Here is a 27,100-nt window from a genome sequence, read left to right on the forward strand (position 1 = left end):
GTCTTCTGCTTGGATGCAGGTCAAAGCCTCCTTCGGCAGAGCAGTCTGGAGCAGCACAGCACCCTTTCCAGCGACAGGAAGTTCATGCTCGACATGCTGTACTCCAGGAACAAAGCCGGGGCCCTGAAGACACCCCAGGAGGCTGAGAAGGTCGGGCAGGAGGAGGAGGGGGAGGTGGTGCATGAGGAGGAGAAGGAACCAGGAGAGGGTCGGAAGCCCTCCAGCAAGGCCTGTCTGGCCAGCCGCATCTCTGTCCTGGAGCCCCCCTACGAGTGGAGCGAGGAGAGCCAGCAGAGACCGGAGATGGAGAGCATGGCGGGGAGCGTGAGGGCGGCTAAGGAGAGGCTGAGCGAGGAGCAGCAGCAGCAGCAGCTCAGAAACCTCCGAGCGCAGTACAGCATCGACGCTGAAGTCAACTCCAAGAACCTGGAGAAGACCCTCATGACCCCCTTGTCAAGGGACGGCGAGTGCATGTGGGACCAGCTAGAGACACGCTTCAGGCAGCTGAAGATCAAGGACCTGGACTTCTCAGACCTGCTCGAGGATGAGGACATTGACGTCTTGGACATTGGCGTTTACGAACCGGGGGTTACAAACAGGGGCGCGGTCCCCCCTTCTCCCCTCACTCCTCTGGGCAGCACTGGCAACCTGCCTCCCCCTCCCCCTCCCTCTCCCCCTTACCCCCTCCCCCAGGAGGCAATGGGCGGGGGAGGGCCCCGCCCCCTGGAGAGAACGGGGGGACCTCTCTTGCCCCCCTGGGGGTCCGGCTACAGTACGGCGCCTGGTTCCCCCTTAAAGACTGAGGACAGCACCTTCACCAAGAAGAGGAAGACTGTTAAGCTCTTCTGGAAGGAGCTGAAACAATCTGAAAGCCCCAGGAAGTGCACGTTTGGGAGGGGCACAGTCTGGGCCTCCCTGGACAAGGTGACTGTGGACACTGCCAAGCTGGAGCACCTGTTTGAGTCTAAAGCCAAGGAACTCCCTACTGCTAAGGTATATACTGTGCAGTTAGGTCAGGGCATGACGTTTAAAGATCGTGGTTCACTAATCCTCACTGGGAGACTGGAAAGAGAACTAGGATAGCTCTCAGAGGTTCAGCACTATACAGCGTGTAGCCGATCAGGCTCTTTCATACTGTTTCACAGTCTGCATCCGTGCTGCTGCAGCTGAGCATGTTCAGAGGTACTGGATGCTCAGTGCATGTGTGGCTCTGTAAGTGATCAAGAATTGGCACAATACAAATCTTAAATGAGCATAAACAGTGTGCCCTGTTTTTGAAGGAGAGCAGAATAAAATTACTTCTTACTAGTTTTCATACTGTTACGTTTTGTTTTATTCCTGTAGATCTTGGTCTGATAGTATTAAACATTGTAATAGATCAGTAAAGTTTGCACAATGCAGACATGCAGGCAATAGCTTTCCAATTCTTATATGTTAGTTATTAGGTTTGGAGTTGATTCAGGTGGCATTTTCTTTTATATTAGTTTACTTGTTTTGCAGGGTGCATGAATGCTGATTTGTTTAATGGTTTTAAATGGAATAGCATGTCGTTTGTTGAAGAATGTTTTTAGATGAAATATTTAGCATTTATATAGAGTCTTTAATCTACATAGGATCTCCAAAACTCCACACAAATCACTGTACAAGTGAGCCATTGAGCTCCCACTGTGGGTGAAGTACTCCTTGCTTATTCATGGTATGTTTTCTTTCTACTTTCCTGTTGCAGAAAGGAGCTGAAATTAAAAAGCAGACAATAGTTGTGCTGGATCCCAAGAGAAGCAATGCAATTAACATTGGGATGACAGTGCTGCCCCCTGCTCACATCATCAAGACAGCCGTTCTCAACTTCGATGAATTCGCAATTAACAAAGAAGGCATTGAGGTAGGAGTTGAGGGGAGACCTTTCCAGTGGGAATGAGTGTAGCACCTGAAGTGTCCTGCTCCTGAATGTGCGCCCTTGACTGAGAGGGCTAGAACCACAAAGAACACTTTCAAAGCTGTTGCGTGTTTAACTGAACAGTGCACAGTGTCAATTAAATAATTCAAATTGGATACCCCCTCTCTTATTTCTTTTAACATTTAAAAAAAATATATCACCCCCGGTTTCCTGCTCTGCCTTCACAGAAAATCCTCACCATGGTCCCGACGGACGAGGAGAAGCAGAGGATCCAGGAAGCTCAGCTGGCCAACCCTGACGTTCCTCTGGGCACCGCTGAGCAGTTCCTGCTGATGCTGTCCTCCATCAGCGGACTGACCGCCAGGCTGCAGCTCTGGGCTTTTAAACTGGACTACGAGAGCATGGAGAAGGTAAGAGGAGTTGAGACACTGGCTCATAGGAGACGGCTTCAATTCAAACACAATGCAGGCAGTCAGCCACTTAATGAATCAATCAACCAACCATAGGACCAGTTGAGAATAGGTTCTGATTTGCAGGAGTGATCTAGGGGACAGAGAGATAGTGAGTTGTACTGGCTAAATATCTAATGTCCGTAGTGTAGCCCTTGGTTGAGCATCCTCGTGTGTGTCTATATATATATATATATATATATATATATATATATATATATATATATATATATATATATATATATATATATATATATATATATATATATTATTTATATTTCCTTTTAAAGGATTTCTCTTCTTTTTTCTTATGTAGGAGATTGCAGAACCATTGTTTGATCTGAAGCTGGGAATGGAGCAGCTTGCAAAGAATAAAACCTTCAAAAACATTCTGGCAACGCTGCTTGCAATTGGAAACTTCCTCAATTGTTCCAATGTAAGTATTTTTCTTAAGTTTTGAAGTGCTTAAAGCCAGTAGGAGCCTTGCAATCGAATGCATTTAATGTGCGCACTTTCAGAGGTTGTGTATTTTATATATGTTTTGCAATTTTTAAACATATATATTTTGATACTCTTTTGTGTTATCTATGTAGTTCAGTTAGTAGTGACCATATAGATTTCAATGGAGTGTTTAGTGTATATGTGTGTGTATATATACCGGTACATTTTCTTTTTTGTCTCCAGGCCAAAGGCTTTGAGCTGAGCTACTTGGAGAAAGTGACCGAGGTTAAAGACACAGTGCACAGGCAATCCCTGCTCTACCACACCGCTAACTTCGTAGTGGAGAACTTCCCAGAAACATCAGATGTGTATTCTGAGATCGCAGCCATCACACGCTCTGCTAAAGTAAGGGCAGGGGCAATGGTTAAAACCATTGCATGTGATACATCTGAGATGATGGCGCTCTATATATTACATTGAAGGGATCCATTGTAAATTAAAAAAAAAAAAATAGTACCTTTTTATTACACTTCTGTTTCCATTCATGCTGTTTAAAACATTTAGCAATGTATAAAAGTAATTATACGCTGGGCTATTTGATGTATAAAGGTAATTATACGCTGGGCTATTTGCCTGCAGTCAGCATTCCCATCTGCCTCTGTAAAGAGAGAATGCTGCTTGTTTCTCTCAAGGTGGATTTCAGTCAGCTGTCAGAAAGCCTGGTTCAGCTGGAGAGGAAGTGCAAGACGTCCTGGGACAACCTGAAGGTGATCGCCAAGCATGAGAGCAAACCCTCCCTGAAGAACAAACTGACAGAGTTCCTGAAGGACTGCACAGAGCGGATCATCATCCTGAAAGTGGTGCACCGACGCATCATCAACAGGTACAGGACGCCCCCTGGGGGCATTCAGGAGCGCAGCGACTTGGAGAGACAGCATTTCCACTCGACATGAAATCTGCTCTACAGTGCTCTGAGCTGCTCCGGAGGAGCGGAACTGAACGTGCCATTAACTGGGTTATTTCACTGAGCAGCTCTGAGCGCACCCACTGCTTCCAAGGCTCAGAGCAGCATTTCTCCAATCCAGAAAGCAAAAAAGCAAAACACATCAAAACTGTGCTTTCCAAAAAACATAAAAACCTCACTCACAGAGCAACAGGACCATGAATCATTCAGAATGATTGCAAACCTTATATAAAGGAAAGAGGATGAGATCGATAATGGAGACTATGACTGCTTACTGTGTAATGCGCTCTTGTTTCGTTCTAGCTGTTTTAAATGGGCGAGGGGTTAAAGGAAATTATCCTGGTGCCTAGTGGGCAGTTGTACACTTTTATTAAAGCAGTTTCGTTGCTCGCTTACTTGTCTGTTTGTGTTTACCGTGCGCTTTCTCCTCCCGGCTCGGCAGGTTTCATTCATTCTTGCTGTACCTCGGCCAGCCCTCTCACTCGGTGCGGGACATGAAGGTGACGCAGTTCTGCAGGATCATCAGCGAGTTTGCTTTGGAGTATCGCACTACGCGGGAGAGGGCCCTGCAGCAGAGGCAGAAGAGGGCTGAGTACCGAGAGAGGAACAAGACCCGGGGCAAGATGATCACAGAGGTGAGCAGGGGGAACTGGGCCTGCTTTAGAAGCGCAGATGAACACCTTATTGAAAGTGGAACGAGGGATAACGCATAATCATACATTTACAAAGAACATTACTACTATAAAGGGTTCTGATAGAACTGCATTATTCTTTTTCATTTTTGCATTATAATAATAATAATAATAATAATAAGAAGAAGAAGAAGAAGCTGGTAGTTATTAATTTAAGCACAGCAATTATTATTAATAATAATAATAACATTATTATTATTATTATTATTATTATTTTGTGTTATCATTGGTGCTGCTTTTGTCATGCTTTGTTACTCATAGCATTTCCTCTCCTCTCCAGACGGAGAAGTTCTCCAGTGCTGCTGGCCCCCCGGAGAGCAGCCCGGCTCCTGTGTCGGCTCCCAGCTCCCAGCAGCAGCAGGGCCAGGCAGACGAGGAGCATGAGAACATGAAGAACCTGCTGATCCCGAGTGCGGAGCCCAGCGGCACCCGTCGGAGCAGAGGCTACTACAGTAAGAGCAGTGAGCAGGACCAGCACTGCACACAGCACACACTGCAGGGCTGTGAGCAGTGTGCAGCGTGCACTGCACACAGCACACACTGCAGGGCTGTGTGCAGCGTGCAGCGTGCAGTGCACAGAGCACACACTGCAGGGCTGTTAGCAGTTAGCAGTGTGCAGCGTGCAGCATGCAGTGCACAGAGCACACACTGCAGGGCTGTGTGCAGTGTGCAGCGTGCAGTGCACAGAGCACACACTGCAGGGCTGTGTGCAGTGTGCAGCGTGCAGTGCACACAGCACACACTGCAGGGCTGTGAGCAGTGTGCAGCGTGCACTGCACACAGCACACACTGCAGGGCTGTGTGCAGCGTGCAGCGTGCAGTGCACAAAGCACACACTGCAGGGCTGTTAGCAGTTAGCAGTGTGCAGCGTGCAGCATGCAGTGCACAGAGCACACACTGCAGGGCTGTGTGCAGTGTGCAGCGTGCAGTGCACAGAGCACACACTGCAGGGCTGTGTGCAGTGTGCAGCGTGCAGTGCACACAGCACACACTGCAGGGCTGTGAGCAGTGTGCAGCGTGCAGTGCACACAGCACACACTGCAGGGCTGTGTGCAGTGTGCAGCGTGCAGTGCACACAGCACACACTGCAGGGCTGCTTCCACACACCCTGAGCACCACCCGAATAGGACTTATGCTAGCTGAGGCACGCTCGTCCTGTACTGCTGCTGATCAGGGGCTGTGAAACCAGATTACAGACAGTGTGTGTGTGTGTGTGTGTGTGTGTATAGTGTGTGTATAGTATGTCTGTGTGTAGTGGAGGTGCCAGTATGCATGTCACACTATAGAGGTTCTCATATATCTGGAGAACTGCTTATCCAGTTGTGATAAAACTTGGTTAGGACACTTTTCAACACGTTCTATTGAGAGAATCCAAATCTGTTTTTATTATAGCTGTCCCGTCATTCTGTTGCTGCTAGTCTAAAAAATATAAGGGCTGGCATACTATTGTATCAATCCATTTCACCTCTGCATACCTTGATTCTCTCATTTTATTATTTTTCTTTTTTTGTTGTTGTTGCTAGGTTTAGGTAGAACTAGTCCATTCAATTCGGCAGTGTCAAAGGAGGACAGTTCGAGTTCACAGGACGATGCCACTGATGAAATCATGGATCGTTTGGTTAAGTCTGTTACGCAAAACCCTAACCAGAGACCTTCGACACCAAAGGAGAGGAAGAGGTCCCGGGCAAACAGGAAGTCGTGTGAGTATCCCCTTCTCTTGCCTGTCACGTGCCATTCTTGATTCAAATAAGTAAATTAAAAAAGTTGTTATGTATATATTGGTAGTTAAATAATATACTTATCCAAGCTGCTGCTGTTGTTGTTATTATTATTATTATTATTATTATATTATTATTATTATTATTATTATTATTATTATTCATAATAAATTACTTTGGCATTTATTTGTTGCCCTTTTTTTTTTTAATCGGCTATTTTTCTAGTTCGATTTTTTTCTTTGTAATCATGGCTGGGATTCCCAATTCTATAAATCAGGAATAAGAAATCTGTCTGTAACCTTCCCTTTGGAATGATGTTATCCCAGTCTGCCTGATGCACTGCTTTGCATGGATCATTAGTAATGCTAAAACATAAACAGTGAACTTCCTTTGTTTTCATTTCTCAGTGAAGCACAGCACAGCAGATTGGGTCTAGATTCTGACCATGCAATGACCAATACTGTAATTAGATGCAAAATTGATACATCACGGCATTGGCTCATTTCCCATGTGTTTTTAATGACATTTATTTTCTTGTTATAAAATATGTTTTGTAACTCTAAAATGTATGTAACTCTAAGATGTTGCATATCAGTATACTCAATGGTATTGTATCAGTGATTCAGTGAAATAAAGAATAACAAGCATAGATGTGCATTTTATAGTGGTCTGCTGTTTTGAGTGGAGTTCTCTTATCTATTCTACTAGAGAGTTCTGCAGCGTTGAGTGGAGTTCTCGTTCATATACTGCTAGAGCGCTCTGCAGTGTTGAGTGGAGTTCTCTTTCCTATACTACTAGAGTGCTCTGCAGTGTTGAGTGGAGTTCTCTTTCCTATACTACTAGAGTGCTCTGCAGTGTTGAATGGAGTTCTGCTTCTTAGAGTGGAGTTCTGCTTGTGCAGTGTTGATCGAATGCAAGCCTCAATCGTCCTCAGTGTGTACAGTGACACTGACTGGTTCTCTCCTCTCTACACAGTGCGGAGGACCCTGAAGAGTGGGCTGACCCCTGAGGTGGTTCAGGCTCTGGGACTGACCAATGCCAGCGAGGTGTAACTGTGAAGTGTTTAGAGGCGGGGCGGGGGGGTTGCATGGAATCAGGACGTGACTTTGCATTGACATGGAGGAGTTTATGGAGTGGAGTCATTAGTCCCTAAAATGAAAAGGGACAAGGCTTTGAAGAGAGGTGTAGTACGTTCTGAAAAGCTTCCAGAAGGCTTTGGAATATGAAAAGTGCAAGAGTATGCTTGATGGAAGACGCTTGTCCCAACCTTGACATCATTGAAATTTCCAGAGGTGCTAAGCAGTTGGGTTGTAAACAAAAGAGGGGTCAGAAAAGCCTCTAAGTACAGGTTTGTGGGTGACAGAATAATCTCATTCCTGTCATGAACTTGCACAAGTTTACACTGTTTCAACTCCTGACTGACATGTTTTGCAGCCAGAAGTCTGAGGTGAAAATACCTGAGAAATTAAATGCATCAGTTTTCCTTAAAAGGCATCCAAACTGAAAATGTCCCTTTATCCAGTGCAGATAGCACATTCAGATGAATACCTTTGCTATAACATGTGTTCTTCACATTTGAGACCAACATAACAAATGGAAGTTTAGGATTGGTAAGATAAATACATGTCAGGGATAGAAATAACCCTCCCGTTGCATAGCAGCTTGACCCATTCCTGATTTTACTATGAGCTTGTTAACTATACACTGTGGCTAATCTAGCTCGTAGCAAAACCTGGAATGGGTGAAACAGCTATGCAGAATGAGTCTTATTTCCATGCCTGCAAGTATTTTGTTATCTACAACCACTTCAAGCTACCAACAGTAGACATTGATGCAATATTGCCATGATGGTAACCCAGTCCAATTATCCAGCTTGTGTTAAAGCCACTGTCTGTTTTACATTCGCACATTCCGTTTTTTTATAAAAACATTTTATATGGATATACATTTAATCTGCCTTGATAGCTGGGTGCAGCCCCCAAACTGTAACACCCTCCATACTGCTGAGTTGTATGTAGATATACTGTAGTTCTCAGGAACCTGGTGTAAATAGTGTGCTTTATATTAACCTGTTTCATAACAGTTGTGATTGTGCAGACTTGCATGCACATGAAGTGAATGCATTTTTCCTGGAGAGCAGAGAGATATTGTAACTTCTGCAACAGAAGGGAGCTTGCATGGATACAGCACACAGTATAGTGGTATTTCTGTTACAAGGCTCTACCGATGGCATGGACTGTGTTACTGTATGGGTGGTACACATATCGTGAAGCAATATATTCATCCATAATATGGATACAAGCTTTTGCACTGGGAGTATAATGTTATTAGCTGTTGCAGTATTAAGTCCTATGTAGCTGCATTGACAGCATCATGTATTTTGTTGTCTCCCTCTGCACTCTAGCATAAACTTACACACGTGTTATGAAACGGATCAAGGATTGAAAATTGATTGATTGTGTCTGTTTACACTATGGATGTATGACTTTTTTCATGTTTGTTAAATAAACGGAACACACTGGGTAGTGTGTAGTTTTATGGGCACATTTGGTACAAATATTCTGATTATTGTATGTTTTATTTTTTGACAATGTGCTTTTTGAATTTTTTGTTTTTGTTTTTGTTTTTTGTTTTTTAAATATGTTAACCAAGCGTTTATAAATATGACAAAGTCTGATGTATGTTGTTTTTTTCTTCTTGTGATTAAAATGTGGAGTGTACATTTCAATGCATAGTTTAATGTCTTTGTACAGTTTCCCCACGCTGCGAAAACAATACAATACAATTTCCCCACAAGGTGGCATTCATCAGTGTTCCACAAGGTGGCAGTAAATCTTCATCATAATCCCTGTTTTGATCCTGTTGTCAATTATTTTTGTTGTTGGTAAATTATAATTGTAATTGTAAATTATGTTGTGGAATACAGTATTCGAACAGTGTTCATTAGTAGACTAAACGATGGAGTTAGACAAGTGAGCAACAACATTAGTATTGAACTGTAACGAGGCTTACCTGCATGAATGGAACGAACAGACCGCCTCTACGCTTTCTATCAGTCGGTGAGCGGGTCGGGGCACAGTAACACACGCACACCTTGTGATAATAATAGCGTATTCAGTTAAATAACAGCAGTTCTCTTGAAAGTATTTGGAATTCAAATCAAATAGAAGTTTTAAAAACTGTCGACCAACCACTGTCTACCAATATAGGTATAAATAAAAGACTATTTTACACCCGTATATCTCAAACATGACATGGTACAGTACCCTATACTAGCATGCGGTACACCTATTGATTTAACATTATTCTTTGTTCCGCTAGTCCTATCTGTGGGTATATCGTCTCTGGAGGGATGGAGGTAAATGTTTTTTGCAGTTCCAGCTCATTGAGTGCTAAGGTGTTTGCAGCGCGGTGTCTGGGAATCATACAGCTATGCCGGTGTCCGCGCTTTACAATGCTTTTCAGTCACGTGTGAACCTGTGCCAGGCATTTCCAGCAGCAGGGCAATTCCACTGTACTGTGGATATGCTGACCGGAGAGCATGGAGCCTGGAGGCAGCTCACCTTGTTTGCTTCACTCGGATAACAAGAACTAAGGGCAGGGGACGGGGGGTTATGTTATAAAGCAGGTGCTAAAAATGCACTCCCCTGTTTTGTTCCAAATTCTAGTATTCATAACATCCACTTTCTTTGCGCCGTGGACTGCACACTTTCCGGGGAGCGACGCATCGGTTATTTCGGAGATTTTGGAACCTGTCGGGATCGCTGTAGAGTCTTTGCCTCCGCAGTCATCGGCACCGCCGCTCCACCAGCCATACGGAATCGATACGGGTAAAATCGCGTCTCCGGCAGCACGCGTCCCGGTTAATGACATCGCCGACCCTATTGTCAGCTCGACGAGCCCGGCAGGTAACCGGCACCGCGGGACCGAACCGGTGAGTTTTGAGATTGTGCAATGGAACTGGGAACACGCGCAAGGACCCTTTCTCGTTGCGGTGTGGATCACGGTGGCCAGCCTGGCAAAGATACGTAAGTAGTCAAATCCATTACTGCTGCACTAAAGTACCCGCATACGTTTGTATACCACACATGGGACTGGCTACGCTGCTGCAGAAGGCTGTTGCTTTCTTTTAAACAATCACACACAAGTTAGAAGAAATAGATGTCCACAATTATTTATTTCAGCAATTTTTCAAAAAATCCTAATTTGAAAGTATTCATACCCTTTGATGCTATGATAGTGTTGTCTACCAGGTGCTAGAAATTGCAATATGATCATGCATAATCTAATTCTAGAAAGTCTAAAAATGCTGGATTTGTAGGTGAACGTTCTTAGAGAGTATAAAGGGTTAGGCATAGGATGATTGCTGTCATTACCAATAAGACAATATGGGAAAAAGTGAAGAGTTATCTGAAGACCTTAGGCAGAAAATGATTTATTGTCATAAAGCTGGAGACGGATACAAGAAGATTTCCAAGCCTTTGAGTATCCCAATTTCAACTATTGTTTCTATTATCAAGAAGTACAAGACGCTTGGTACTGTCACAACGCCTCCTCGGTCTGGAAGAAAGAAGGTTCTTTCACCAAGAACAAGTAGAAGAATTGTGAGGAAGGTTAATAACAGTCTGAGATTGACTGCCAAAGATATTCAAAGTGAACTGGCTGCAGGTGGGACTGGGGTTTCCATTTCATCCACAGGTCCTGTATTGCATGCTGAAGGTCTCAATGGTTGCAGGCCAAGGAAAAAGCCACTCTTAGGAAAATGTCATAAGGACAATCGCTTAAAGTTTGCAAAACAGCATTTGAATGATGGATATGAAACGCTGATAGATGTCATGTTTGGAGAAAGTTTTCTAATTTCAGTTACATTATCCGTCAGTGACCGTGACCTGTAGGTTACAATAGTTACTTGCCCTTACATTTTTTTCTTTTTAATAAGGACTCAGTTAACTTCTCACAAGATGCTTTAAGTGGTATGAGTCACTAGAGCCTGTAGAGAATCTACTGGCAGCAGTGTAACATCAGCCAATACCTGAACAAACCTAATTCCAGTTCTTGGAAACACGACTCCTATTGCATGGCAGTTTACTCATTCCCAGTTTTTCTATGAGCTGGATTAGCCACAGTGCATCGGTAACAAGCTCAGGTGTGCCTTGTTAAACTCATAGGAAAACCTGGAATGGGAACTGCTATGCAACAGGAGTCTTAATTTCCATCCCTGGAATTAGATTTGTACAGGTACTGGCTGCAGCGAAATCATCTGGCTTTAGTGCCATTGAAAATGTAATGTTCCTGTTATACCATTTTCTATCATCAATGAGAGTTTGTAAATTGTGCAAATCAAATCAAAGGAATCAGAAGTGTAGTCTTTGGAACAGATTACAACCGACCAGGTGAAAGACTGGATCAAATTCATTTTATTCACTGCTTTAAAATATCAGCTATAGTGCAGTAATTCAGAATGGTGGCTATTGCACCGTGCAATTGAATTATTCATACCCATGTCATTCACTTTCATTATGTAAAACACTTTTCATGGTGAACAGGAGCACCTGCCTCCCAGCAAGGCAGCCCCAGATAAGTGTGAAGTGCTTAGTGCCGTTTGCTTTAAGATGGTGCAGATTTATTACGCTTCAGCTCCAGTGCAAACTGTAAATAAAACTGAAAAATAACACTTTTAGTGTCAGCGGCTGCCTTAGTCTTAGCCTCAGCCTCAGGTCTTCAAAGGAAGTGGGTCCCTCCTTTCAAATACATGCAGTCCTCTAACAGCACAGTGTTTTCATCAGCTGGTGAGGGCATTGCAATCACTTCATTAAGACTGTCTCAGAATCACAGCCACCTATTGAGTTTAACTGGATGAAGGCATTATTAGTGTTATATGTCCTGGTTAATAAAGCAAAGTAAGTGCATTCCTTTTTTTGTCAGTGATGCAAAGCGCAGTCATTCTCAGTATTATATTTTATTATCACTTCATTTTGAATTGGGGTGCCTTAAGAAGAAGCACTCTCTCTCTGTCTCTCTCTCTCTCTCTCTCTCGGTAACCCTTTTTATTATTAAAAACCTTTCCTGTATTAAGGGTCTGTTTTACCACTACAGAAACTGCTCTGACAAAAAAGCACCTTCCTACCTGGTGCTTTTAAAATGATTGCATTACGCTTATTTTCACGCTTAAATTCAATACAATCTTTTAGTCTACATCTTTGCTGGTTGGGGAGAGATTCCCCTGTAACAGTGTGTTTTTATGACTACGCTTGCTTGAGCTCAGATTATAAATAGCAACAGATTGCAAGTGCTCTTTGGTAAAAGTTCTAGTAAGAATTAGCTCAGATAAGAGCTGTCAAGTGTTTAGAAAACGCTCTTTTTTTTTCAGCCTTTTAATGTGGGCGCCGGAGGAGGCCTGCTTTGCTGAGCTGTCCTGACGTGCAGTCAGTGAAATGCTTGTTTCACGGGTTTCAATGCTCCTCAATTAGAGCACACAATCTATAATGCATTTTTTATTGACACTCTAGAGCCATTGGATCCGAGTTGTAGTTTAACAGAAAACAGCACATTTATTTCAGCACACACAGATTTGTGAAGTTTTCCCACAAACAAATACACAGCTGGAAAATATATCCTAGCTTAATTTTTTTATTATAACTTTTTTTTTAAATTTAGTAGTCTGCAATTGATTTTACCCCGTTTTTTCTCCCAATTTGAAATGGCCAGTTTAGACTCAGCTCACCGCTACCACCCCCGCGCTGACTCGAGAGAGGCAAGGACGAACACACGCTGTCCTCCGAAATGTATGCCGTCAGCCAACTGCTTTTTTTCACTCTGCAGACCTGCCATGCAGCCAACCCAGCGCTACGGCGTCTCAGAACAACGCAGCTCTGGGCAGCTTACAGGCAAGCCCGCAGGCGCCTATCCAAGCTACAGGGGTCGCTAGTGCGCGGTGAGGCGACGACACCCGGGCTGACCTAAGCCCTCCTCCTAGGCTACAGGGCGCATCCTGCACTCCACGTGGAGCGCCTTTACCTGATGCTCTACTCAGGACCTTAATGCTGAATACAGGAGTGACCTTAATACTGAAGGAGGCTTTATGTTGCTATCAGGACTGTAAAACAGTAGCACTAATGGTGACGTGGCCATTTTACAGAAGTGGCCTTGGGGAGCAAGCCTTCTTTTCTAGCCCTTGGATCACTGCTTCCATAAAACTGGAAGCCTGTCCTAGAGGAAGACATTCCCCTCTTTTGGGCTCCACCAATCATTTCTATTCCTCGGATGTCTGTCGTTACTGGACTGACGTGGATTGAGAGGGCTAGTTTCTTTTGAACAGCGCGGCGACATGTTGAGTTCATGATCTTTAATCTTGGAGGGATATCCAGATAATGATGGAGAATTTGCAGAGCGGTATTGCATTGCTGGCTGGGTTGTTTCTTTTTGTGTGGACCTCTGCAGATAACCTTTAAAAAAACAAAAACAAACCATCAACAACACCTAACCCTAACCCTAACCCTAACCTCTGGTACTGTCCAGATCTCACAGGCTGCCCTGCAGTATGTGTGTGTGTGTGTGTGTGTGTGTGTGTGTGTATATATGTATGTATGTTTGGTGCATACATTGTAAATGTTAAGTCTGCAGGAAGGTACCTGATCATGCTTCAGCATCTATAGAATCAGTATGAAATGAATTGTTATTCTAAAGAGTAAAACGTCTCAGACTGCAGGGAATTGATCAATTACAATGTGAATATAATCTCCTCCGAAATGCTTGGTCTCTATGTTGTATACTTTTGGTTTGCGGATTCATAACCCGCAATATTTTCAACGCTCATTAACACATTTTTTTATTATGAAAGGGAAAAAAAATGCCTATGCCACTAGCAATTCTAAAATTAATATGAAAAAACCTTGAGGCTGCTTACTGTACAAGGGAAACTAGTTGATGCATTTCTGTACCCTGAAGCACAGAGTGTTAAAATTGCATGCAAGAGATACAAAGACATTCTGTGCAAGAGATATGAAGCCTGTGACTCGTGAGTATTTCATTTTTGAGTGGAGGGGTCTTTATTAAGAATGACTAAACCAGAAGAAACAGAACTGACCTTTCAGACTCCAGCAGGACCCTGGAACCCATAGGGCATTCCAGAACAGACCTTTAGGGTTACTCATTTATTTAGTTAGGGCCTCCCATAAAACAATTATCAGTGTAGTATAACCCAGGTCTCTGAAGGTGGGGAGGCACAGCAGGTAGGAGATTGGACTGCTTAAAGAGCAACTTGTGCGGTGTGAAATATCACAGCTCACAGATTCGCTTTGCATGCCGTTTCTGTGCCTTGTGACTTTTAAAAATAAGAACTTAAAGCACCCCTGTGGTCTCCAAAGAGCTCTCAAACATGTATCTCCAAGGACAGCTGTTACAACAGAGTGTGCTATTTCGTACTGACTTATATCCAGTAGGGGCAGTGTTGCAGGGGGACAGGTTCATAGTTACACTCTGGCAGACCAGCTGTTCCTGGGGAGAATACATGCTCCAGAGCTCTGTTGAGGCCATCTAGGTACTTCTGCCTTTTTTTTAAAGTCACCAGAATTTGATGACAGGAACTGAAAATGATACACAAAGTGAATCTAACCCAAAAGAGCAACACTGAAGATATGATATTGTTAAGATATGTTAAGATATGCTCTTTACAGTAGGTGCAAGTTAACTCTTTCAGCTTTCTGCTACAGGTTAATAATATATTGAAAACTTTAATATGAGAAACTGGCTGTAGCATTCCTTATTGGGTTACAGTGATGTGGCTGCACTGCAATGGATCATACGGTTCATCCTCTAGATAACAGTCGCACAATGGGGAGAGTTTTTCACCCCTCATGCAAAACGGCACAAAGAAAATAAGCCACCTGTTTAAGTTAACAAATTGAGTTAGCCTGCAGCACTATGTGTGCAGAATTATTGATTAATCAGTGAACAGGTCTGAAACACTCATATCTACAGATATACTGCATAACAGCTCATGCTGGAAGTATAGGGGTCTATTTGAATCATATAAATATGTTCATTCATTGACTCAATGTTAATAGAGGCCAGGGCTGATTCAGTGACACACTACTTACAATAAAAGGACAGTGAAATGACGTTCGCGTCAACAATGAGGTTTACTGAATTTAGGGCAGCAGTAATGAGACCTAGCTCTGTTTTAGAATAGCCCATTAAAATAGAGCCCATCGTCACATGGTATGGCATTGTTTTCATCTGTGTGTTAATTCCAGGCAGCTGTCTCTTGGGTAGTGTTTGTGTACTGCCTGTGCATGACTGTGCTGTGCACTCTCTCCTTATTTCATATTCAGAGTAATCCTTTGAAGTGAGCAACAGAGCCTCTCTTCTGCTCCTGCCTGCTCGGTGACATATCTCAAGAACTGGGCAATTCGTACCCAGCTCTGAGTGAGTCTCCTATTTCTAGGAATATCTGTGAATCTTTGTGCCTCTGCCAGGCAAGAACTTGGCAAAGCTCCCGATACCTTTCATCGTGTCTCTGTAGGCTCCACTCTGTACACCTTTTCGCTGCGCTGCTTAAAATAGGCTGATAATTATGTGCAACTGATTATAATTTTAAAAAGAAGCACACTCTTGCATTGCAGAACTGCAGTAAGATGCTCTGTCAACCATATTTTAAACTAAAATAAATAAAACCAGGTTGTAATACTCCAGAGCCTTTCGTTCTGTGAATGTATTAATTGATTCACATTCTATCCACCTGCCAGAGTCCCTGAGCAATCATGCTTTTCAGTATAAACCACCAAACCTGTTTCACTTGTGACCTGCACCAGAGCCTGATTGAGACCCCAGAGACAGCAGGTACACACGGCTAATCTTTACACAAGAGTCCAACCGCCTGCACGTCAAAAGACCAGACCTTCCCCAAATAACACAGAGATCCAGGTCCAATATCAACCTATATAAACATGTACTGCAGTATTACATAGCTATTATGAATATATCTTTTTAAATTCTACTTTAGAATGAGCAAACTGAAGAGCAGCGAAAGCTTAGGACACCTAGCCCTGTATCACCAAAGCTGCTTGCCCAAACTTGGCAAAACTTAAGATGCTCATTTATAATCAGAAAAATTACTGGAAAGTGTAATGCAATGTTTTCACAGAACTGACAACCGGATTAGCTAACTGTGGAAAATCACAGAAGACCCTGGAAACAGCAGCTGGCTTGTTCAAAGATTCGCAATGACATACAGCAGATGAATACCGCTTTCTTTTTAATGCTTTTTCTTTTTTTTGCATCTTATGTCAAACAGGGATTTAGATAATGAAATCAGGAGATCAGCCTGTCGTCATCTTCAAAGGACATTTAAGAGAGCGAGAGCCACAGGATGCCAATGCCAAGGCTTTTGAAGTGCTATTCTGTTCCAGTAGATAGTTCTTTGATCATGAAATCCTGTTTAAAAGGTTTGTGTCTTGGTCTGGCATCTGGTCCCTGCTTAGCGTCTATATGAAGTTCTAGGATGTGACAGGTAACCGAGATGTAGCTTTTGAATACAATTAGCTTTGTGTGAACGGTGTGTGAGTGTGTGTGTTTTAGGGGAAGGGTTCAGTTGACAGCAACTAACAAATCAGTCTTTTTTATTATATATTTCAGGTCTCAAGTGGGCAGTTTTGAAATAAACACATTATAGCAAACACGGTAAAGCCTAGGTAATCATTGGAAAGCACAAAGAGGTATGGTAAAGTATATTTAAAAAACCATGGCAAACCGTGGTACGTTAAGATGAATGCATAATATAACCATGTGTTTTTAAATGAAATCTCAAATACAGAAATGCTACAGACCACAATAAACACTGGTTCCCTTCATGGAGTGTCTATGAGGCTTTGATAAAAACACTGGAGACATTCTGCTGCCCAGGTTGTCTTACTAGGGTGGGTATTGCTCTCCATGGTAGTACAGCTTGGCTGTTGTTCATGATAACATGGCATGCTGCATTCAGACCCATGCTATTTCCCTGCTCTCTGTTGCAATTAAATCTAACACAGGCACCGGAGGACATGTCCTGAACACACACCTGCAAATACAAACTAATTGAACCTTTGCATTTTAAACACACAGAAGCACAGTGGTGTGTTTATTTACTGAGTCTATATCCCTGTGTAGGTCAAACTCTCTCTAGTGATCTGAAGTGGTGTTAAAATGACAACGCACAGCTGTAAAGAAGTATTCCATGGAAGGAAAAATACCCAGAATGCCGAGTTTCTGAGCTCCTTCCTTCTTTTCACGTCCTGTGTGTTGCAGACTTGACTCTGCACTTTCCTCTGGTGTGATAGAACTGGGGTCACCTTGTGAGCTGCTAGAGACACAACTGCGCCCAGTTTCCATTCGTCACTGACAAGCAGGTCCAATCCAGCCTGGACTGAGAAATAAGAAATTCATTATCATTATTCATTGAGAATGCATGAAACCTCACCATCTACATAGTCAATGAATTTTACTATTAGATGTTATTTATTTTAGTATTATTTTATGCAAAACATGGAATTTACTGTTTTAGTACAGAACAGCAATTGTGCAATCTGATGGCTACTTTAAAAGGTCAGGATTAAGTTAAAAGGGTTGGATGTAGAAATGGGTAAGCTATCTGGAAGCGTGGCTGCTCCTGCAGCGTTTGCCTTTGGACAAAAAAAATAACTTGTAGCCTTTCCAGTGAATGGGTGTGTGTTGGGAAGCCGTGATCCCTGGGATGTCAGCATTGGAATACAAGAATAAAGCAGTCTCTGGATTGTTGTGATGTGTTGTCATGAGATCAAGGAGTCACGCAGGCATGGGGAGGGAGAGGATAATACAGCACTGTCTGAATACAATAACAAGGAGATTGTAGGGTAGTAGAGCAGGGTTAGGGTGCGTTCCGCTGAGATTTCTGTCACTAAATAATTAATGAAGGGGCTGTTTGTTTATTAAACAGGTCTAATCAGTAAAACAGACAGCGATGATGGGATCCATTCTTTAATAATTGATCCATGGGGTTAAATATTAATCTGATTTGTGTTTTGCTTTACCGCGCTGCGGTACAGTAGATGAGGCTGATGAGTGATTTAAGGTTGGCGCTGCCAGATTCAGTGCTGAAAAAGGTGGGACTCTTTTTTAATGAAGTACATTTATACTGCATTTAGAAATGTAATTAAGCTGAGATAAGTCAGGGATGGAAACAAGACTCCTATTGCATAGTGACTCATTTAGCTTGTTTGATAACAGAACCCATCTTTCACCTCTTATAGGCAATGGCCCTGAAGCAGTTATCACAGAGCTAATTCTATGCATTTACCGACGCCTCTGTGTAAAAGCACTGATATTTACAGATGCACTCACTCAGAAACATTTGACATGCTCTTTGCAGTGTTATTATGCATTTATAGCACTACCAACCCCCTGCCCATTAACTAAAGCACTGTAATAACATAACTCTGCCATTGATTTACTGTTGCCTGTACTTGCCTATCTGTGCAGCCATTCACACACTGCTCTATTACAATTCTATTAAATCAATAATGTCAGCCATAGTGGCCAGTGCCTGTAAGATCATTATCAATTATGTGGGCTACCTCTGCATGGATATTAATGCTATTATAACACTAAAGGTGTTTTTAGGCTATTTTTATGACTGGTTCGCTTAGGCTGCTTGCATTTATGAAGCTGTTTACTGTGAGTTTCAAGTCCTGTTAACTTATAGAGGGACTCTACCATGGAATAATGCACGCTCTTTTCAGAAGACCTGATTGGCTGAGACGATGAGTAAGGTTTATAACACAAGATAGACACTCCCCTCAGATGTGGAGCCAAGAAATAACCGGTATCTTCAAAAGGGGAATGCGGTATAGCACCACAATGACTAAGTGTAGTAATATTTTACTAAGTCACCAGTAGCTTTCATTGAGAAGCAGCATTAAAAAAAAGAAATGCACCCTATTTTGTGATTTACCAAATAACACATGAGTGTTTAAGGAAAGGCCTGTACCAGCTGATCACAGCTCCTGCTGCTGCGTGTCTTTCCCAGTGTTCCACCTGTCCAGCAAGGTGACCACAGTGGTGCCGGAGAGCTGCCTGCTCATCCTGCTCGGGCTGGGGCTGGGAGGCATCGTCCTGGCCGCCACCAACAGGACGGACTACCAGCTGGACCCCAAGATGTTCTTTCTGTTCCTGCTGCCCCCCATCGTCCTCGACTCGGGCTACTTCATGCCCAGCAGGCTGTTCTTTGACAACATCGGGACCATCCTGATGTATGCAGTCGTGGGCACTCTGTGGAACTCGTCTGCAACCGGGCTGGCTCTGTGGGGGATCAAGCAAGCGGGGCTGATGGGTAAGTCACAGGGACATCCCGTGAGGCAAGCTGAGGTGTACTGAGACAGTGTTCAAGGAATCAAGCATCTCAAACACAAAGCCTTCAGCACCCAGTTTGTTAGCACACACACAATATAAAACAAAACAAAACAAAAAACATCCAATCACCATAATTTTCAAAATTCCAGTATGTTGTATCCCGCGCATTACATAGGGCGCGTACTTATATATAGTATATAATATATATATATATTAATATATATATATCTAAATATATATATATATATAGATAAAAAAGTACAAAGTAAGTCATCAAATGAAACATTAGTAGTACCTTGAAGATATGTATAAGTTAATATGTCAAAAGTAGAGTGTTTTGTTATTGTAAGGTTTGAATATCCAGAGCTTAAGCAGATGACATCCCCGACACAATAAGGGACACGTGACGCATTACTTTATAGTATCATCTACTGTAGCAGATCATGAGATTCTGTGTACAGAAGCAAGAGTCACTCCCTTCAAAGGTGAAAATCCCAATCTGTCCCGCACCCACACCCAGCTCCCTGTAGTATCAGCTCCCTGTAGTATCAGCACCCTGTAGTATCAGCTCCCTGTAGTATCAGCTCCCTGTAGTATCAGCTCCCTGTAGTATCTGTGAAGTAAGAATTTGGAAGGGGTGGTCTGAGTCCCCCTTTGTGTTTCAGATAAGAAGGTGGACGCAGGACTGATGGACTTCCTCTTATTCGGGAGTCTGATCTCAGCTGTGGACCCCGTGGCTGTGCTGGCTGTCTTTGAAGAAGTCCACGTCAATGAAACGCTCTTCATAATTGTCTTTGGAGAGTCTCTGCTGAACGATGCTGTGACCGTGGTAAGGAAGCCGGCCCCAGCTCTTCAGCAGCACACTCGAGAACATGCTGACCACTGAGAATCGTACAGGGTGGCAATGAGGGAAACTGAGCAGCTGTTTATGCGGACTCATTGCACTAGCAGCTAGCGTTTTCCAATTTTCGAATGCTTAGTAAACCAACACAGGAAGATGTGTGCACTAACAAAGATATTGCAGCTCTCTTGAATGGTTCACTGTTAGCATGTAGTTTAAAAATCTAAAGAGGGCGATTGTGTTTTATATAATCCAGTCTGCAGGTCACTACAGACTGACATTTGCGTTCTTCTAGTTTAACTCACATTGACAATTGAGATCATTTTCCTATGACGTGCTCATTTTTCTATGTCTTTTTTTTTTCAGGTGTTGTATAAAGTGTTCAACACCTTTGTGGAGATGGGTTCAGATAAAGTCCGCGCTGTGGATTATGTGAAAGGTGTTGGTGAGTAGAGTATTTGAATTGGATCATTAAGGATGGGAATTCCTCAGAGAAAGCTCTTCAGGGTGTAAGAATCTCGCTCCTTGTGATCAGCTCTCCTAGCCTCTAGTCTGTGCACATTGTGTACATCCTTATATCAGCTTCCTTTTTGTTTTGACCTGTTGACCTAACTCAGAACTAAACTAAATGAAGCACAAACAGTGCAACAGCTGTATTGTGTAATATTTTATCTGATATTACTGTCAGGTAAATTAAAGGATGTTCACAGTGTTTTTATAGATTGAAATACACAAGAAAAACTGAAAAGATGTTTGTCTGAATCGACTGTCATGTATTCAGGACCTAAGTCTTACCAGGTTAAAACCGTGCACGGTCGTCTATAAGAAAAAATAAAAGCAAGTTATTTATCATAATCTCAGTGTCCCCTTATAACCGTTTACCACAGTATTTCTGCGTGTTATTTCTGCAGTTTTCCCATGGCTGTACTATGAATTTACTTTAGTTTACCCTGGTTTTCCATGTTTAATAATATTCATTACCATACTTTGCTATTCTTTACAGTGCGTTCGCTGTGCTTTATTATACTGTGCTACTGTATGCTGTGGTCTGCTACGTTGTAACTGTTTTGATTGTCTGCTCTATCTTAGGCTGATGTCACAAACAAAGCTTTTGGTAATAATAATTGCAGGTGAAAGTGTACTCGTGCACACGCCGCCATTGTTATTGGCTGTGCTGCGCACGCTGGCTTCTGAGCAGGTATCTCTGACTATATTATTGAGCCAGAAGGCTACCATCTGCTGCCTGAGTGAGACACATACTGATTTCTCCACCTCAGAGTCTCCACGGCAACAGGCTTGCTATTTACTGTAATTGTGTTTCAAGAACAACAATTCAATCAGGCCAGTTTTAAAAGGTCTGTTGTTATGTGAAATAATCCGTTCATGATTTATTTTATTTTATTTGATTAGCTTAAGCTCAGGGCAATCTATAACAATGAGCAATCCAGCAATCGGCCAAGACATTAAAAAATACTGATTAGCTGTATTTATAGATCAGCCGAATGAAAGGTTTGCAGACACAGTACTTGGTGTGCATCCTGTGGGTAAAGACCAGGATTGTATTTTGGATGTTGCCCCGGAGGTTGTGGTTGGGCTCCAGGACCCTGCTGGAAATCAGGCTGCTCCCCTTTGCATGGCTATTTTACAGTCTGCCCCATGCTTTTACCATTATTATACTATGCATTTACCACTACTATGGTTTACCATACCTCCCTGTGCTTTACAGTGCTTTACCATGCTTTCACTGTGCTTTATTACACTTTGCTGTTCTTTTACTATGGGAGATTTTTATAAGGGGACTACAGCATTGCAGTTTTAACAGCTAAACCACTGTGCCCTTTACCATCTGCTTTACATGTCTAGCCTATGCTTTACCATGGTTTTGCTGTGCTTTATGACACTTTGCTGTGTTTTACAAGGCTCCTCTCTTTTCCTCTCCTCTCCTCTCCTGTCCTGTCCTGTCCTGTCCTGTCCTGCAGCCTCGTTCTTTGTGGTGAGTCTGGGGGGGACAGTGGTGGGGCTGGTCTTTGCCTTCATCCTGGCCCTCACCACGCGCTTCACCAAGCGAGCCCGGATCATCGAGCCGCTCTTCGTGTTCCTGCTGGTGTACCTGTCCTACCTCACGGCAGAGATAGCCTCGCTGTCCTCCATCCTGGCGTGAGTAGGGTGTCCTACAGGGCAGCCCCAGGGGGCAGGGTTGAGAGTGGACTGCTGAGACCAGTGTGACCAGCAGGGTCACTGTAGATTCAGAAATGAAGTACTATCTTTGTGAGGTCACCAGCTGCCTTGTATGGGAGTGTCTTTGTTCTGAATCTGCTAAAGGAACCATGCTAAAGCAGCAAATCCATTTTTTATGGAACTGAATTCTTACTACTGTATGCTGTGCTATGCTATGCTATAGTACAGTAAGTGTGCTCCGTTAGTATGTGATTGCTGATGACATCGTTACATGAAAACAAAATGCAATATTTTATTTTTTTTTTAAAGTAAATGGAACACACTGTATACTGCAGAGCATGTGAAGGTCAAAGCTTAACGCTGGAATGAAGAAATCAAAGACAGTATGTGGGCTTAAGTTAAGAGACAGTTGTAAGGGAAAATAAACTGGGACAACGGAACATATTTCAACATTTGTGCTGCACGAACACCCCAGTGCTTTAGTTGCCTAGCAACATCAAGGCTGTTATTGTAACAGGTCAAAGTTCCTTGTTCTGCAAATATGACAATGACAGCATGGCACGTCTATAGTGCCTTTCAAGACCAGGTCCTCCCAAAGCACTGGACAAAGTTTACTAACAGTTTTAAGTGAATAAGAAACATTTTCATTTGTCAGTCAGATATTTAAAATCAATTCATAACCTTTCAAACTTTTAAAGACAGAGACAGGCTCTGCTCTTCTCACCAGAGGTGGTAAGGAATTCAAAGGCAGGGTCCGAGGTGTGAGGATTTCTTTTCACCCCTGGTGTGCATGCTGCTACATGCTGTGTTTCACTCAAATGTAGTAAATTGCCTAAAAACACAAAACAAAAGGTTTAGATTATTTTACAAGAGAATCAGTGTAAACCAGTGCTATTGCTATTCTAAGCATTTATTACAACACCTATTACTGCTACTCTGCTAGTACTACTACTACTAATACTAATAATAATAATAATAATAATAATAATAATAATAAAAGAACACAGAGATAGTTAATGCAGATTTCTGAAGAGATGTGAATACGTCTAGTGTAAGTGTACAGCGCCCTCCACTGGTGAGAATAGTGTGATGCATCTGTTAGCTGGTGATAATATATACAGCAGTTGGTCTCTCTGTCTAGGATGACGTTCTGTGGCATGTGCTGTAAGAAGTACGTGGAAGCCAACATTTCTCACAAGTCTCGCACCACAGTAAAGTACACCATGAAGACCATGGCCAGCATTGCGGAGACCATCATCTTCATGTTCCTGGGCATCTCCGCTGTGGACACCTCCAAGTGGACCTGGGACAGCGGCCTGGTGCTCTTCACTCTCGTCTTTGTGTTTGTGTTCAGAGCCGTGGGTGAGTGCTATGTAGCACCAGCCCCTTTTGTACTGCACCGGCACAGTGGGTAGTGCAAGCTGGCATGTGTTATTTAATAATATAAGAATACATTATGTAGAAAAAAAAAAATTATATATATATATATAAAATCCAAAATCGTCAGTGCAAGTACTTGATAAATCCCATTTTTTTAACTCAAGAAAGTCTCATTTCTGAGAGTGTGTGATTGATTACTGAGACATACTGACACATGAAACTACACTTCTCTGTATGCGGTTGAAAACTGGCACAGCAGGAGCACAGTGGGCTGGTACAGTATGTGACATGTTGGATACAGGGCAGCCTGTGTATGACTCTGTTTGCACATATGTGTGTGTGTGTGTGTGTGTGTGTGTGTGTGTGTGTGTGTTGTGTTTGTTTCCTCAGGTGTCATTCTCCAGACCTGGGTTCTGAATCGCTTCAGACTCTGCCCTCTGGACTGGATCGATCAGGTGGTGATGTCGTACGGTGGCCTGAGGGGAGCAGTGGCGTTTGCCTTGGTCATCCTTCTGGACAAGTCAAAGGTCAAAGCAAAGGATTACTTTGTGGCAACGACTATTACTGTGGTTTTCTTCACAGTGATGTTCCAGGTGAAGGTTTTTTTCTTAGTGTTATGGTGCTTTGGTAGTGATTTCACAGGTTTTACCTGATGAAGTTGTGTGCTGGAGTCCATTTCACACATCTTTCACACACCGATGGACCACCTTAACGTTATATGAATCCTGCTGCGGTTTCCCTTGATAGATTATTAACACCACTGAGTACAATAAAATATGCTGAAAAGATGTCCTCAGTATTTTGGAATGTACCTTTATATGTACAGTTGTTCTTAAGAAAGAGAGGTAGTGCGACCTAAAGTTTCCCATAGAATAGTGAAAGCATTGTAAAAACCAGAGGGGTACATAAAGCATTTAAAAAAAAAAAAAAAAAAAGAGGGCAAACCAGAGCAAACTGTGATATATGCATTGTATAATCAAGAGGGAAAACTGCAGAATGACTGTTCAGATTTACCGTGGTAAACTTTTATAAGGGTGTCTGTGGGGGGTCCTGAAAATGAACACAGGTATGATCAGTGACATCCCGGGGAAGGAACACCGGCTTGCGTGTCATTTAACTAAGCCTGTGTGCTCGTTTATTTTCATCTTTTAAAAATAGACTGGAGCCTTGGTTGTCTTGGTGACACAGTATCAAATGTTCCTGTTATTGTGCTTGTAATTAGTACACTAGCATTTCAACAGCAGAACGTCACAAAGACCCTAATGACACTGACAGTACCCAGCCTTCTTGCAGGGAGAAATAACTGCAGCACAGGTTGACATCCAGAACCGCGCACTGTTAAATACCAGACTGATACCTGCTCTACCAGAGAAAACATAACGATCTCACTGTGATTAATCACATGGAACCAAGGCTCTGGGCTTTATAATGAATATGAGTCTGAGCAGTTAAACTGTGATTATTATTATTATTATTATTATTATTATTTATTATTATTATTATTATTATTATTATTTCTCATTTTGGTACAGGCATGTTATATATTTGGTTGATGTTTAGTTTTTTAACAATGAAACACAGCTGTGATTTCTTCCATTAATCCTATAAATCATTTTTACAACCCTGCAGACAGTTCTGCATGTCAGCATTTTGCAATCCCACGGGATCTTCACAATACTGTAGCACACTGCCCTGTGTTATTGGGAGTGGCAGTATCAGGGGACATTACGTCACACTGAGGTTTTTCCATGTGGATATGCTGAATGTAAATCACAGTGATCTAAATTTCCATGATACTGATAGCTCTAGTGCATTCACAGCTGAGGCAATGGGGGGGACGGGGACACAGCAGATTCCATATCACCTAGGCACCACTCTGTTCTACGAGATAATGGGTTCCCTCTTCTCTCAGCCTCTAAAAATATTTTTTCTCAAGTTATGCTGCGAGAGGCTGAGAGTAATCTGTTAACCGTAGGAAGGGAGAATGCGAGAATATTATTATTAATATTATTATTATTATTATTATTATTATTATTATTATTATTATTATTATTATTATTATTATTTGGGTTTTCCCTTTTTCAATGATTTGTTTTCATCTTCCTCCAGGGACTGACTATTAAACCTCTTGTGAAATGGCTGAAAGTGAAACGCAGTAACCAGCACAAGCCTACCCTGAACGAGGAGCTTCATGAACGGGTAGGTACTGTACTGACGTCCTCCCAGGAAAAAGCGCTGGGGGCTCGCAGGTTTGTTTAGGAACGAAATCTCACAATCAAGTCTGCTAACACATAGTCCATAGGGGTATCCAACACAGGCATATGATCCAGAAGACAGTGTTTCTTGCATTTATAACATTATTAATATTATATCAGGAATGGGACCTTGTCCTATACTCTGTTTTTTTGTAGGCCTTTGACCACATCCTGGCTGCTGTTGAGGACATTGCTGGTCACCACGGTTACCACCATTGGAGAGATAAGTAAGTGACTTACAATGAAGCAATCCTGGCTTTACGTTAGCCCCAATACTGTATAATGCAAGAGTTTACAAAGTACTGCACCGTAGTTGTACCAGCAGGTGGCACTGTAATAAAGAATGTAATGCACTTGCTGGAATACATGCAGGAGACCTTGCTTATTGAATTACAGTTTATGTTATCTCATGTTTCTGGACCGACCTCTATGCGAAAATAGAGTTACAACTGGGACTGGGGATCTGTGTGTCAGTGTACCTACTGTAGATTTACATAAAACAGTTTATTTATTGATTGATTTGTTTATTTTTTAGGTGGGAACACTTTGACAAGAAGTACCTGAGCCAGCTGCTGATGCGGAAGTCGGCCTATCGCATCAAAGACGAGATCTGGGACGTGTACCAGAAATTGAACATCAGAGATGCCATGAGCTTCATTGATCAGGTGGGTTTCCAGCAAGCAGCTGGGAATTTGAAAGCATGACCTAGTTCCTGAATGGTTTCTTTTTCCTTGCAGGATGTTAGTTCCATCACTTTCTTTCAATCTGCAGTTTGCAATGAAATATGTATGTAGTTTTTCTTTTCTGGAGATGCAGTCCCTCTTTTCAACACCAGATGGAGCTGCAGGATTGCGCTCGGGGGGGTGGGGGTGAGTGCTGCAAGTTTAATGCTACTATCCTCTCCGGCTGTGCTGTCGTGA

The 27,100-nt window shown here is 42.6% G+C and overlaps 2 protein-coding genes across 5 annotated transcripts in view; both read left to right on the forward strand.

Annotated features, from left to right (window-relative positions):
* Positions 1-7,881, forward strand: part of fhod1 (formin homology 2 domain containing 1) — a 57,705-nt gene extending 49,824 nt beyond the window's left edge. For all 4 annotated transcript variants that reach the window (XM_041269332.1, XM_041269334.1, XM_041269333.1 and 1 more), the window contains 10 exons: positions 20-993; positions 1,727-1,882; positions 2,125-2,307; positions 2,663-2,782; positions 3,031-3,192; positions 3,480-3,670; positions 4,194-4,386; positions 4,724-4,895; positions 5,967-6,143; positions 7,137-7,881. In XM_041269332.1, the coding sequence (XP_041125266.1) occupies positions 20-993; positions 1,727-1,882; positions 2,125-2,307; positions 2,663-2,782; positions 3,031-3,192; positions 3,480-3,670; positions 4,194-4,386; positions 4,724-4,895; positions 5,967-6,143; positions 7,137-7,213 (2,405 nt within the window). In that variant the 3' untranslated portion in view covers positions 7,214-7,881. The remainder of the gene's footprint in view (positions 1-19; positions 994-1,726; positions 1,883-2,124; positions 2,308-2,662; positions 2,783-3,030; positions 3,193-3,479; positions 3,671-4,193; positions 4,387-4,723; positions 4,896-5,966; positions 6,144-7,136) is intronic.
* A 1,716-nt stretch (positions 7,882-9,597) lies between these two features.
* LOC121325223 (sodium/hydrogen exchanger 5-like) overlaps positions 9,598-27,100 on the forward strand; it is a 28,764-nt gene continuing 11,261 nt past the window's right edge. The window contains exons 1-10 of the mRNA XM_041267598.1: positions 9,598-10,189; positions 19,204-19,506; positions 20,192-20,355; positions 20,734-20,812; positions 22,347-22,524; positions 23,687-23,907; positions 24,316-24,518; positions 26,035-26,124; positions 26,337-26,407; positions 26,716-26,845. Coding sequence (XP_041123532.1) covers positions 9,799-10,189; positions 19,204-19,506; positions 20,192-20,355; positions 20,734-20,812; positions 22,347-22,524; positions 23,687-23,907; positions 24,316-24,518; positions 26,035-26,124; positions 26,337-26,407; positions 26,716-26,845 — 1,830 coding nt within the window. The 5' untranslated portion in view covers positions 9,598-9,798. The remainder of the gene's footprint in view (positions 10,190-19,203; positions 19,507-20,191; positions 20,356-20,733; positions 20,813-22,346; positions 22,525-23,686; positions 23,908-24,315; positions 24,519-26,034; positions 26,125-26,336; positions 26,408-26,715; positions 26,846-27,100) is intronic.

The sequence above is a fragment of the Polyodon spathula genome, chromosome 13 (genome assembly GCF_017654505.1).
Source record: "Polyodon spathula isolate WHYD16114869_AA chromosome 13, ASM1765450v1, whole genome shotgun sequence".
Classification (NCBI taxonomy): Eukaryota; Metazoa; Chordata; class Actinopteri; order Acipenseriformes; family Polyodontidae; genus Polyodon; species Polyodon spathula.